This window comes from Pestalotiopsis fici (assembly GCF_000516985.1).
Source record: "Pestalotiopsis fici W106-1 unplaced genomic scaffold PFICI_Scf_4, whole genome shotgun sequence".
NCBI lineage: Eukaryota > Fungi > Ascomycota > Sordariomycetes > Amphisphaeriales > Sporocadaceae > Pestalotiopsis > Pestalotiopsis fici.
The window spans coordinates 3,371,339-3,387,298 of record NW_006917094.1 but is presented as its reverse complement, the minus strand read 5'-3'; the positions used below and the strand labels follow the sequence as shown (position 1 = coordinate 3,387,298).

The following is a 15,960-nucleotide window of genomic DNA, read 5'->3' as shown; positions in this document are numbered from 1 at the left end:
TCAATATATGCGGCTACATCGACGGACCTTTCGACGTTAGGATAACTCAGAGGCGCCGTGGCTATATATCACATATATGTGCCTACGCCATCTCGTAGGAGCTGGAATGTTGCACATGATTTAATTGGCCAAATGATTGGGTTTGGGTACTGGTTTGCGGCAATACAAATGATTTCCCGTAAGGCGTTTCTGTAGACCACTGCTCCAGTGTACATACACCGAGACAAGCGGGAGCTATACTGTGTAGACCATCAGTTTATCAATCACAAATATACTCACTTTTTATACTCGTGCTAGCCAGCACGTTCATCACCAGAATGTACTAAAAGATCGTTGTTAGATACTCATTCATGCTCAGATACTTATACATGAAATAAGCCGAGAAATTACTTCACAGGACTATAGGCTCATCTGCCAATGACCGTCTTGTATACATGGTACATACATCCTCGTCAAGAAGATAAGCTTAATATTGTCTTCTAATTATAGTCACTTGTTGCATGCAGACAGGACAAGCTAAATTAGACTAATGTCGCAGCATCCTTGGCCAGTCATCGACTCTATCGTCGATAAATTGAACTCGGCAGAAATATACTAGGTTAGTTTTGGATAATGACATGCTATGGCTATCCCACCGGATGGTCTGTCAGCCCTGGTGCACGCGAGGCCAAGATAGCGCAAATGCGAAGACAGAGTGCGAGCAGAGATCGGCAGCCTTTGCAGAAAATTATAGCTACCAGCTCGTTACACGGAGTATACAAACAAAGATGATTCGCTCATATTCATCATCTTTCAGCTCTTCCATTTTGCCTTGGCAAATGTCATGAAATACCAGTTACCATCGGGTATTATATAGTAAGATAAATATGTCGACTGCAGGATCTGGATAGATTTCCCACACCCATTTTCTACAGAGCAAACAGCGTCAATAGTCTGCCAGTCCAACTACCTCGAAACACGTTCCATGCAAACCAACATCGTCATGCAAGTGACCAATGTCATGAGCAGTGGGCGCTCTGCAGGTATTTCTACTCGCACAGTTGTGGAACTTGGCACAACCGTGCTCGAGACTATATCGGCTGGCAACTACAACTCGAGCGGAAGCGTAAATATCACGGGCTGGGACCTGACGCAACCGTGGCCAGGCGATTTCAGCACATGGTCAATAAGCACCTACACTGCCGCCGACATCCCGGCCACGCTCATTGAGGATGACGGCACCCAAACGTCGGGCTACGTCACTGGCACCTCTACCAACGTTCGTCAATTAGATGAATCGCAAGAAAAAAGGACAATGTCGCTCCGGAGAGATACTTCCAACTCGACGACTGGGTGGACTGTCTGTGCAATTGATCTAGGTCGTGTGGAAGCCGCCGACGATGAGGGTCTCTGCAAAGAAGCCTTGGGCGAACAGTGTACGGAAGATTTGGTGGTCGCAGGCATGAGGACTTACAATTCGGAAAAATCATGTCACGGTTCCTTCGTCATGCCATCGAGTTGCGAGGATCTGGCTGGACACAATATACTCAGTAGTAGTAGGTGCCTTCCCCTCCCTTCACTTACCATTCAAATCTACTAGAATGGCTCAAGCTGACTCGACATTCACTTGAAGCCTTGAACCTTGGACAAAACGTATCCGATTTTACCATATATACCGGCATCGAGGATGGAGATCGAAGTATACACCAATTGGGCAATTACACAGCCTACGATCGAGCCGCAAACTACGCACATGTTACCATGCTCATCTGGGCTGGTACAAACAAGACCGTCACGTCTTCGCAAATGGTTGGACTGGCTTGCCCGCGGTCTACAACGGCAGTCCGTGACAGTCAAATTCCGAACACGTCAATGTCCGAGCATGTATCTTTCAGACTCTTTCTGGGTTTCATGCTTCTATCCAGTTTGTCGATGGTCTTGTAAGGGAGGGAGCTGCTTTTGTCTACACAGTAACTCCTGAAGATAGATTCATGTGAAGACGTAATGTATTTGTCATGGGCATAATTACTCTATATCAACAAGAGCAGAGTGCAAGGACGCCCTCCATCACCTCAAGTTGTCGAATCAATCATGATCTTCTTGATTCTGGACTAGGCGCATCTGCTCCATTTGATATACATCATTGTGTTCTAGTGTCACCTCCTTATTCCCCCCTAAGCATTTTGCCGCAAACTGGCTGAGCGACACTCGCGTTTGTGTAAACCAGCGGGCTATTTGAAGACGAGATCGTTTTGTAACACAAATGCCTACAGCTGCAGTCAAGAGTACCATGGCTATCATCAGCAAAAGGGACTCGAGTTTGTAAGAGCCCAAGTTGGTAACCATGGAATGACTGGATCCATGGAAACTCGTCTCGGTCATGGGTTTCAGGTGGGCTGAAAGGGTCCAGTCAGCCAACGGTCTCAAGTGCGCGTCGATAAACTCGGGCGACCTAAAGCTGGACCAGTCATGCGTCAAGAGGCCCCACGAATCATCGGCGTCATGGACGCCTTGGCGAGTATAATAGCTTCCCCCAATGTGCCAAATCATCCAGTTGACCTGCTGCTCTCGAATATAGTCTAGCAAGCACGTGGCGTAGGTGGTATTGAAATCGTCCTGGTTCCAGCCGAATTCTGATAGAACCAGCGGAAAGCGGTTGGTGGCATTCGCAGATAAAGTCGAGAATCCAGCGTTATAAAGTCCCCTTTTCAGTTTTGCGCAATCGTATTTGCCAGGCCGGACGCCGCCCAGGACTCTGGGTAGATCAATGTTGTCGTAACTGTGCAGCTCAAGCACGAGCTTATCTGTAAACCCGGCAAAATCGTCGAAATTGAAGCTCCGAGGGCTTGGATCGAGTGGTTCGCCATTCACCACTTTGCTGAGATCCGTGTCTCCACGCTGCCCGGAGATGAATATGAGCACGTTTGGGTTGTCTTTAACAAATAGGTGGGGACGACTGCTATTTTGGGTAAAAATCGACTCCGAAGACACTGTTTTAACAGGTTTTATGCTATTTGTTAATCAAGGTGGTGCTTTCCTATTGGAGTTTAAACTGGTCTGATCTAGGTATTAATTATATAATATATTAATTTATATTCTGCGCCTTTTAGTTTTAATAAGGTATATACTTATTTAAATAGCCCCGGCTAATCCCCGGGAGGTCCCGTATATTTATCTAAATATTATAATATTAATCCGTATGCTTAAGCATACGCTAATATATAAAAACTATAATTTATTATTTAATATACCCTTTTAAATTTACGATTTATCGTAAATTTAGCTATATTTAAATTAAAATTATTAATTAGTAAAATATAGCTTTTTTTAGGGCTATTCGTTTTAATTACGATAGGTAATTTTAAATTTTATTTATTATAAAAAATTCTGCTATTTTCCTATTAATAAGCTTTTCGTTAATTTATTTATTATTATTTTATTTAAAAATTTATAAATAACTCTAATCTTTTTTTTTTAGGCTTTTTACCGCAGCTAATAATTATAAATATTTATATAACGGAATTTCGTTTTTAATAACGCGATTTCGGCGTTAATTAAATTAATAATTTGCTTATTATTATATTTAATAATAATAATATTATTATTTAGTTATATCGATAGTTCCTTTAATAATCGATTAACGAATAATATTTTTTTAGTAGCTTATATTAGCGTAAATAATTTAGCTTTTATAATAAAAATAATAATTATATTTTGTTTATTTAATCGCTAATTAATTAATTTTCCGAATAGCTTTATAGCGAATGCTTAGGTATTTTTGCGATTAATATTATTATCGGCAAATAATGCGTTATTAATAATTATTAAATTAAAAAATCCTCCGATTTTAAATAAAAATTCTTTAATATTAATTAAATAAATTAAAGCTCGATTAGCAGTTTTTTAATATATTTAGCTTAAATTATTAAGGAATTAAGCTAGTTTAGCTATTGCGAATGCGATATTTAGTTTTATAAATATAGCCGCGAATAATAATAATCCGATTTTTTTTTAATATTTTTATATTTTATAAGGAAACGCTATAATTAATCGAAGTATAAGTTTTTCGTAATTTATTAGCGTTATATAAATTTTTTTTTTATTTATAAATTTAGCGATTTTTTTAAAATAAACCTTTTAGGATAGCTAAATTATTTTAAATATACGATTTCTAATTATTTCTATCCTAAAAAACTATTATATTAGCTCGCTATTATTAATTTTATACTTTTTTATAAAGTGCTATATTAATTAATTAATAGCCTTTTTATTTTTATTCCTATATATAATAATTACGTCGTTAATATAAAAAAAAAACTAGCATTTTTTTTTTAATAAATGCGCAAGGCTTATATAATATTTAAATATAGCCGATTTCGGCTAAAATTTTTATAAATTTTTTTTGCTATAATAGCGGTAATATCCGTAATTTATAAAATATTTTATTTAATAATAATATAATATTTTTTTTTCGATATTTATCTAGTATTTTTATAAATATATTTTAATTAATAAAAGCGTATATAAACGCGTTTATTACGTTATATTATATTAATTTAAAATCGAATTTCGCTATAATCGCGATTAAGGTGTAAAATAATTTTTTAGTTAATATAGCCGCGTAAATTTTTTAGTTTTAAAATTTCGCCTATTAATTACCGCGAACGACGAATTTTGCTTTATATTTTTAGAATTTCCTATATTTATCGAATTTATATACGTATATTTATATATAATTAAGGATTTATTTGCCTTTTATTCGTAAATTTTTTTTATTAATTTCGGTTTAAAATTATATATTTTTATAATTTTATAAATAATTAATTTTTGCTTAAAAAATAATTTGCTAAACGGATAATAATATAATTTATAATATTATTTAAAAGGAGCTAGGATTTCCGCTTTATAAATTTTTATTTTTTAATAAAAAAAGCGTTTTAGCTTCGCTTTATCGTTTTAATTATTGCTTTATTTTGCTTTAAAAATAGCTTTATAACCAGCTAAAAAAGCTATTTGCTATAGGATTATTTTAAGTTTTTTTGCTAATAACGCCGTATTTTTAATTATAATCGCTTTTATATTATATATTAATAAGGCTAATAAAAGTATTTATAATAGAATTTAAAAGGCAAATTTCGCGGTAATAAAAGGGTATTATTTATTTTTTTTATTTAGCATTGCTTTTTTATTTTTTTAATTAATATTTTTTTTTAATTATTTTAATTATCGCTTAATAAAATATTTTTTACGGCGGTTTTTTTATTTTTTAATTTTTATAAAATCTTATTTTTAAATATTGTGTAATTAATTACGAAATCGGCGATAAATTAGGTATTAATACTTAAAAGCTTATTTTTAAATATATTTTATTTTCCGTCGCATAATTTTTTTTTATTTATAATTATATTTTTCGTATTAATTAATTTATTTTAATTAAAAATTTATATTTTATAAATATTAAATAATTTATATTTAATAAAATATCCTATTTATGCTTTAGGTATTAATTATTATAAACGGCCGAATTTTTATTATATTATTAGCGTTATTATATACGTTTTATATCCGAAAGCTTTAAAATAGGTTTAATTAGGCTTATAGCTTAAATTTAGGATTTTTTTTGCTTTCGTAACTGTTTTATAGAATTTTATATATAATATACGTTATCGGAAATTATAATTCGGCGTGCGATTATATAAATATACCGCGGTTTTACCGATTTTAGGCTAAAATTAATAAAGGAGTTTTGCGCTAATACGTATTATACGTTCTTTTTTTTTAATTATACCCTTTAAGCGTTTAATAGCTTTATTTTAAGCTTATATATATAATACTAAAGGCTTAAGTTTAATATATTTATTTTTAAAATATTTTCCGATTATTTATTTAATTTTTATAATTTCGTTATCGTATTCGATAATTTTAACTTTAATATTATATTAGGTTTCTATTATATTTAAAAACGATCGGAAAGCATTAATTAATATAATAGCAGTTTTTTCCGTAAAATAATAATTTTATATATATTCCGTTTACCGATAGGTAATTAGTATTTAAAATATATAATTTTCGATTTTTTTAATATAATTATAAAAATTTATAGCTAATTTTTCGCTATAATTTTTATTAATTAGCCATAACGCTTACCGTAATTAACGCATAATTTTTACAAATACGCAAATTTTATATTTTATTATAATTAATTTTTTAATTTTTACCTTTTAAAATAAATAAATAAAATATTCGAAAGCTGCCGGGCCTAAATATCCTATTTTATAGTGCTATTATATAGCTTTTCTAATTAATAATAGCCTTTTTATTTATATTATATATCTTTTCCGATAAATAGCAAATAACGCTAAAAGTAATTCGTAAAATTTATATTCGAAAACGTATTATCCGTATTAGTTTTAAAATATATTAATTAAAAATCTATTTTTTTATATAATATTATAAAGTCGTTTTTATTATTTTAATAATATCCTTATTTTTATAATTAACGGAGTAATATTAATATAATTAGTAATTTAGGATAATAAATTATATTATTTAATAATAATATTTTAGATCCGAGCTATATAATTATTATACCGTATTTATAAATAAATAATTTCCGGTTACCTAATTAGATAAAATCGTAATTAAAAATTTGCCTATAGTTAATAAGCTTTATTTTTATATTTATAATTAAAATCGTTATCGCTAAATCTAAAATAACTAAATAGCGTAAAAAGTAATTTTCTGCGGATATTGCAAAACTACTTTATACGTCTGCTACCAATTATCCGTTCCGTTAATTTATATTAATCGGGAGCGATTTTTTTTTAATTATATATAATATATTAATTCGGCTAATTTTAATCCTTTTTATATTGCGAACTTATTTTTATAAATTAAAGTTTTTTTAAAGGCTTTATTTATTTATGCTTATATTTTATTTTTAAAAACGAAATTTAAATAAGTTTTTTTTAGGAATACGTAAAAATATAAATTAAAAGCGTAAAAAAGGTAACAAATAAAATATTTAATATTTTTTTATTTTTTATTATAAGTAATTCGTCTACCCTTTTTTTTACGTAAATTAGCCGTATTTAATCGGGAAGGTATTTAATTTTTAACGGGGTAAGCGTTTTTATTTTATTTATTTTAAGGCTATTTATTAGTTTTATTAGCGTAAATTACGAAAGCGCCTTTTTTAATTTTTAGCTTAATCGGCTATTAAATGCTTAAACTTTTACGAAAATCGTTGCTTATTACCCGATATTCCAAATTTTTATTTAAAATGCTTTATTTTTTATAAATTTAATAAAAAGCGGCTTATTATAATATAATTAAAATAACGGTATTTAGGAAATTTATAGCCTAAACCGAATTATTTTATACTTTAATTATTTGTTTTACCTAGGCTTTCGCTATAATTATTTCTTATTTATTAACCTAATTTATAATTTTTTTTAATATTTTCAGAGGCTTAAAAGCTTCGAAATATTATTTCTTTATTTTTTTTTATTATTTAAGGCTAATTTACTATAACGAGCCTTAAAATTTTCGTATTATTTATATAAAAGCTCGTTAATTAAGCAGCATATAAAAAAAAATCTAAAAAAATCGTAATAATTATTTATTTTGTAATTTTTTTAACTGCCGTATATTGCTTAGCGTATATAGCCTTTTTTATTTTATAATAATTATAATCGAAATTAAACGACTTTTAATTTTTTTCGGTAAAATCCGTTATCGTCTATTTTTTATTTTTTTTTATTTTAAATACTCGGATCGTCGCTTTCGTTTATAGCTTCGAAAATCGCTACCGCGGTTTTTATATATTTAATTTTTTTAATATCCGGTTCGATTAAGGTTTTAATTAAAATCGTTTTATTTTTAAGGTAATTAATTAATCCGGTAATCTATACCTAAATTTAGAACGTATATTTTTAATTAATTTAATCGGAGGTTATTTTTAACGATGCCATTAGGCCGATTCCGGCTTCCTTTATAATTATTATTTTCGTAGCTTCGGCGGAGGCATTAAAACTCTTAATTATTAATCAAAATAGTGCTTTTTTATTAGAGTTTAAATTAATTTAATTTAGGTATTAATTATATAATATATTAATTTATATTTTACGCCTTTTAATTTTAATAAAATATATGCTTATTTAAGTGGCCCCGGCTAATCCCCGGGAGGTCCCGTATATTTATCTAAATACCATAATATTGATCCGTGTGCTCAAGTACACGCCAGTATATAGGAATTATAGTCCACCATTTAACACTATTCTACGCAGGTTTTATGGTGTTTTACGAGTTATTTGCCCTTAATATAATATGTGCGACTTATATATATATATTTAAAAAGTATGCCGTTAAAAATAATAGGTATTTAAAATAATATCGTATAAGGGCTTATATATATATTATATTATTAATAGGTATAGCTAATAAGTAGCGTAATATACCTAAGCATATAAATAATAGCTAATAATAATAAACTAATATGTGTTTAAGCATTTAATTGACTTTTTTATATTAAAGGGTCCAAGCGTCGTTTTTTTATAGCCGTTTATAAATACCTAATTTATATTTAATTATAAGCTAATATAATTACGATCGCAAGTCCCAATGCTTAATATCCGCTTATCCAAAGCTATCCGATTTTACCTGCACTAATTTTTTTAAAATCGGATTTAGCAATTATATATTATAATTATCGAGCGCTAACTTTATATTAAAATATTACCTTTAAAGCCTTATAATTCGGCGTACCTTACTTAATTTATTTTAATCGCTATAATCCTTATAATAATAAACGATATAACCCTATAAGGCGATAATATTTAAAAATCTGTTAATTCGGGTAAAAAGGCATAAATTATATACCAAACCCGGTTTATAGCGCGCTTTTTTTCGCATAAGCGTAATACGATTATATATTCGTATATTAATCGCCTGCTTTACGCCGATAAAACGCATAGGAAGCTCGTGTTTTAAAAAAAAAAAGGTATATTTATAAATAACGAAGCGGTAATAAAATTTCGCGGCTTTAAAACGCCCGATATAATTATAGCTAAATTAGAAATTTTTCGTATATCGTTAACACCGCGTATTATATTAAATAAAAAGGGTTATATTAATTATAAGCGGACGGAATAGCGCGGCTATAAATACGCAAAAAGCGCGTATACGCAAAATATTTAGCTTATAACGCGTTTACGGCGGTCGGCTTATAAATAATATATAAAGGTAAAATGCATAATAGGTTATAGCAAAAATACGAGTTATTTATACGCTAAAATAGGCCGTATTTTAAAAAATTATCGAGCTTTATATTATTACGCGGCTATTTGCTAAATTATATAATTGCCTTTATAGCCGTATACGTATAATTTAAGAATTTAAATATTTAGTAAAGGTTAATATTATATATATACGAAAAGGTATAAGATTAATTAGTTTATTAAAGTTTATTTTTTATTATAAATACCGTTAGCTTAAATGCTTTTAATAAAAGGAAAAAAAAGGTATTTCCCGGGACGGAAAATAGGATTATAAAATTAGAATTTAAAAACGGCTTTTATATTATTTAATTAAATTTATTAAATTATTATTTTAATTTAAATGCTTAGCGACCTCGTTAATTTTTAGGCTTATTTAGTTTATTAAATAGGTAAAATATATACTATAATTGCCGACGGAGGACGAGAAATTTTACGAGGCTATTAAGGTACGGATTTATAATTCGAAATAGCGTTTTTTAGCGTTTAAAAGTTATTTTATCGCTTTTTACTAATAAGCCGGTTTTAATAATTTAATTTTATAGTTAAGTATCGGCTTTTCGAAGCGCTAATATTTAGATTAATATTATTTCGCTTCGGGATTTTTTAGGTTTTTATTTAGTAATAAGCTTAGAAAACGGGATATTAAAAAAAAGGATTAGGCTAAAAACGGGCGATATTCGAAATTATTATATATTAAACCGGCGAATAAAATAAACGCTATATTTAGAATTATAATATTAATAATAATAGTTAATAATAAGGCGATTTTAGGAAAGATTATAATATTTGGGCTTATTTATAATAGCACCGGAGTTATATTTTTAAATAACGAAGCGGTATTTGGGATATTAGCGTTTTATTACCGATTTTTACTTTAATTATATTATTAAACGCGGTATTTTTTAAAATTTTATTTTTTATTAAAGGTAATACCGCATATAATTCCGTTAAAGCGACGCTAATTATAGCGGTATTTTCGCAATATTATATTTATTTTATGCCAATTAATAATTTAACGCTTAAAAGAATTTTTAGCGTTTTAAAAATTTCGTTTTAAGGTAAAAAAATATAATAGCTAAGCATTGCCTTAAAAAATAATATTATTTTAAAAATAGCTAATATATTAAATAAATTCTTTTATACTATATATAAAAATATATTTAATACCCTAGGTTAATTATAAAGCGCTTAAAACCTTTATTTTAATATTTTGCACTTTATTTTAAAATTTTTAATAAAACTATAAAGCAATATAAGACTTGCCGTTTTAATTTAATTACGTCTATAATTAATATATTAAAAAAAACGATTGGCATTAGCAATAATTGCTATTATAATAGGATAAAACCTAAAAGAATCTGGTAAAATTGGACGAGATATAAAAGCCGATTTTATATAAGGGCGCCGGGGTTATTACGGCTTAAAGATAAAAGGCGGTAAAAAAAGACGAAAGCTATTAATTACTATAATATATATAATAACGATATAAATACAAACGATAAAATCCTAGCGCTATTTATATTTGTTATTTATTATAATAACTATAATATAAGCGATATAGCAGCTATTGCTAAACTTTTATTCGAGGCGATAATAATAGGATATTTTGTATTAATTTGTATATTTATAAAATATTAATAAGCGCGATTATAATTAAATTTTAATAAATATTAAATCGCACGTAATAGCATTTATATTTATAAATATTTTTAAAAGTCCTAGTATTTATAAAAAAAGCTAGGAATTAAATAAATAAATATATTTTATATTAAAACGAAGCTTTTGGTATTATATAATAATTAGAGGCAATATAAATAGGATAGAATAAATATACGAATCGAAGGTTTTTATCCCAAGGGGAATATAGCAATCTAAGGTATTTTTTAGTACGTTTACTATTTTAGAGCTCGTTATCGGTGTTTTAATCGGTATCCTAGTCGGTATCCTAATTAGTCTTTTTATTATCCTTTTTTTTTTAATATCCTTTTTAACCTCCTTTTTATCCTTACCCTCCTTTTTACCCTTAGGAACGCGCTTATATTAGCAATAACCAATTATATAATAAATATATTTAATAGCCTTAAAAGAATATAGGTTGCTAACCCGCGTAATTTTAATTTTGCCGATTTATTAAAAGCTAAAATCGGTTAAGCTATTAATAACGCAAATAGCAGTATTGCTATTTTTTTTATTATCGGTTAAATATCCGGTATTAACGCCGGAGCTAGGGCGTTAAATAAATAAGCCGTTTAATAATTTAATAATATTATAAATTATATTTATTTTAAAAATACTAAAATAAATTTAAAAAAAAATATATATTTTATAATTAATACTTATAATATACGAAAAGCTAAGCCTATTTACGTTTAATATTAACGGCTTTTCCGTTCCGAATACCGTTAGCTAAAGCTTTAGCGGGAATAAAATCGTTAGCTATATTATTTAAATCGTATATTTATTTATATAAATTAAAAAATAATAAACGAAAAAAGTCCTTTAATTATATATAAAGCAAATATTTAGCCTAAAGCAAAAAATAGGAATAAAAAAAAAAAAGCATAAAAAACACATTTAGCGATAAAAGGTCCTTTTTAACCGTTTAGTAATTTATTATAATTACGTCGGCATAAATAATAAAAAAGGCTAATATTTTTATTAGCGTTTAGCGCTTTATAGCCTTCCGATTAATAGTATATTATTTAGCGTAGCGGCCCGGTAATTAATTTATTAGGTATTTAAAAATATCTAAATAAATAAGCCGCGGTATATTTAAAATTCGCATAAAAATGTAAATAATTAGAAAAAAGGTCGAAATTCTTAAAAAAAAACAATACCGTAATATTTATAATTAATTATTAGTATTTATAAATAAAACAAAAAATTATTTATATTATAAATATTAAAAAATTATATTAATAATTATATTTTTAATAATATTTTTTAATCGTAAAAAATAAACGGTTAAAAGAAACGGTAAAACGTATCGTTTGCGAAATTTTTTTATATTGCTTAAAAGTATAATATATAATAATTATCGGCTTACGCAGGCGATTCGCTACGCGTTACCTTTATTTTTTATTTTTATATTTTTTATTTTTTATTTTTTTATTATTCTTTTTCCCGCCCCTTTGTATTATTTTTTTCCCGTTATTAATTAGCTTTAGTTTTAGCGTCGCGGGCCGCTTTTTTTTATCGTTAGCCGTTTATTTATAATTATAATATTATAATATTTTATATATTAAACCTTTTAATAATACTAGTTTTTTAAAACCTTTTAAATAAAAGCTTTTAATATTAAATTATAGCCGAATTTATAAAAAGCCTTAAAAATATCGGTTAAAGCTAGCTATATTAGTTTTTTACGCTTTATTTATAGTTTTAAAATAATTATTATTTATAAAATATTACGGAAAGCGGCGCGTTTAGCGTATAAGGTTTTCGTAAGGGATTTAAAAAACCGGGTTAAATTATAAAAATTAATAAATTTAGGAAAAAATTAAAAAATAAAATTCTCGAGGATAATGCAGGTTTTTATATAAAAGCGCGTATATCGAGCAATAATATAAATAGCAAAATTAATCGAGTAGTTTTGCTTTTCCTATAATTAAAATATAGCGTTAATTTTTATAGCTTTTTTTTTATATATTTTAAATAAAAGCAAAAGCGGTAATAAATAAAACTAAATAAAAAATCCAAAAAATCTATAAAAATATATATCGATTATAATATTTACGGTAGCTAAAAAGATAATAATCGTTATTAATTTATTATATTTAACCTTTATAAATAACGGGCTAAGCCGGGCGATAATCCTATTTAGCTAAACTTAAATCACGCTTTATTATCGCCTTAAACTCAAATTTAAATACGTATACTAAAAATACCTAAATATAAAGGTGGCCCGTGCCTTTAGTTACTATAAGGTAGCTAGGTTAATTAATTTTATAATTCTAATCCGAATATATTAGTAATATTTTTAATATTTCTAATATTTATAATCGCGATTATATATATTTTATAATTATTAATTATTAAACGCTTATATTCTTTTACGTTTTAAAACTTTTAAATATCCTTTAAAAGGCAAAATAATCGACGAATTTACCGCTTATTTAAAGGGCATTAGCTAGTCGATTAGCCGAATAGATAATTTATATAATTTCCTGGATTTTAGAGTCTATATTAGACCCTTATTATATTAATTATTAATTATTAATTAAAAGTCTAAGGTTCGATTCCGAGTGGTTTCCGAATATAAGTAATTTTAAAAATAAAAGATAAAAATAATTTGGAAAATATAACTAACCTTAACCTTAAATATATTTTTTTTTTTTCCCCCAAAAAAAAAACTTTAATATAAATTTTATAATCCTATAAAAGGGTGCAAACGGATGCGGATTCGAAAAATAAAATAAACGTAAAAAAAGAGCCGCGGTAGGATCTTTGGATTTTAAGGTTTTAAATAATATCGGTTATCCTGCCTTAAATAAGTAATTTAGCGGTACCTTTTTTTTGCTATTTTAGTTAATAAAATTATACGACTAAAATCTAATATAATATATATTTATCTATATCTGTTACGTTATATATTACGCTTATTGGCTTACGTAACGTTGCCCTTTTTTTGCTTTGCGAAAGCTATCCTAGGCCGGCCTTTTATAAATATATTACTTTTATAATTGCATATTTAAACACACGTTAGTTATTTATTTCTCTTTAATCGCCGTAGGCCTTATAACGATAAACGATACCTTCTAGGGTGTTTATAAAGCAAGCGATATATAATAGCTAATACCTTTTATCCTAATTTAGTCTATAATACTAAAGTGGCTATAATAGCGCAAAGCAATATTATAAAAAATTATATATTAATTTGCATATTATTATTTTAACAAAATATTATCTGTATCTATTATAAATAATTATGCTTATTATATTATAGTTATATAAAGACTGCCTAAAAAATCCTATTTAAATAGATAGTAGTATAAGGCATTTACAGCCTTTTTTAAACCGCTTATTCGCCTAAAATATATAAATTACCGTAGGCGACTATATATATCGCTGCTTTTAATTTGCGGATTAAAAGCGAAAATTTATAGCAGCCGCTTAAATAAAAGCAAAGCATATATTACGCCGTAATTATAATCCTAAGATTACGACCGATAAAATAATTATTTACCCGAAAGCTTAGCTATTATCCAAGCTTTAACGAAGGAATACGTTATTTTTAAGCGTAAGTATTTCTCCTAATTATTTTATAAAAGCAATTTGCTATAAAAAAAGATAAAGCCTTATTAAATTCGTTTATTTAGCTAAAAGCTATATAAATATCCGGATTTAAAAAATAAAATATAGCTTAAAAGCCGCTATTAGCGAAATAGACTAAATGTAAACGATTATACCTTTTTTTAAACTCGATAATAATAATAATAAAAAATGGATATATATTTTGGCGTGCTTTCGAATTTAAACAATTTTTTTAAATTTATAGTTTTTTATTTATTAATCGATTAAATAATAATCCTTATTTGCACCTTTTTCGTTATTATACTTAGCCTTTTAATTATTAACAAATTTAGCTTTAGCCGTAATAATAGCCGCGTTATAAAATAAGCAATTCCCGGTTTGCGTCCGTAATATTATTTGAGCTTATAATTTATAATTTAATCCGCCGATACCGCCTAATTTTTTAGCAGGTAACGGCTCGTTATAAAATATATCCTTAAATAACGGCGGATAATCCTGTTTACTATATATATTTTTAATCGGAGTTTACTAATTATAAACCTAATAAAAGCTAGCTATAAAAAATTTATATCGGCGATTTTATTGCGATTTATACCAAGCTTTACGTTAAGCTTTAAACCGCCGAAACCCGGCTTTTAAAATTTATAATTTTAATAATTTAAGTTAAGCTAAATATTGCTTAAAAAGGCGGCGAGCGCTTAGTAAATTAGGATTTTAGCGGCAAAAGCGCCGAAAATATAAAAAAAAAGCTTAAAGTCGTCCGGATAATATTCGCGGAAAAAAATAGCTATAAATAATAAATAAAAAAGTATAAGCCCGGCTTTTTTTAAAAATATAATAATACGAAATATTAATTAATATATTTAATTCGCATATAATAGATAATTTAGATTAATTTAGAAAAGTGCCGTTAACAGCATAATACGCTAAACCGTGCTTTTCGTAATCCGGGAAACGCCCGTTAATATATATTATATTTTTTAAAATAAACCGTGCTTCGAATAAAAAGGGTTATTCGCAGCGGTATATTCGAAATATATTAAGCCTAAACGGTTATTTTTTATTTTATTAAATTATTTAACGTTAGCGAGCTATGCTATTTTAGCGCTTATTAATAATACGGCGTCTTTTAATTTATTTTAGCGCTAATACGAATTACTAATAGCTAACGCATTCTTATTAAATTATTTTATTTTAATTATATTATAATATTTTCCGCTATATTTTAGAAATAGCAAAATAAAACTAATAAAAATTTACCGCTTTAATAAATATATTATTTTAAAATATAAGGAACCCGGTTTTACGCTAAAATCCTAAATTAGCCAATAATAATTAATTTAAAAATTCCCGCCGCCTAATAATTATTAATTAAAATAGCGCAAGATTTCCTTTTTTTTTCTAATTTAGCTTAAATTATAAAAATATATATATGCGGGATTTCGAATGC

At 27.3% G+C, this 15,960-nt stretch overlaps 1 protein-coding gene across 1 annotated transcript; it reads left to right on the top strand.

The window, feature by feature from the left end:
• Window positions 1-982: 982 nt before the first annotated feature.
• PFICI_07009 (uncharacterized protein) lies at window positions 983-1,923 on the top strand (the record flags this gene model as incomplete). The annotated part of the gene is made up of 2 exons (XM_007835590.1): window positions 983-1,535; window positions 1,580-1,923. 2 exons carry the CDS (start codon window positions 983-985, stop codon window positions 1,921-1,923), a joined length of 897 nt encoding a protein of 298 aa, XP_007833781.1.
• Window positions 1,924-15,960: the final 14,037 nt, after the last annotated feature.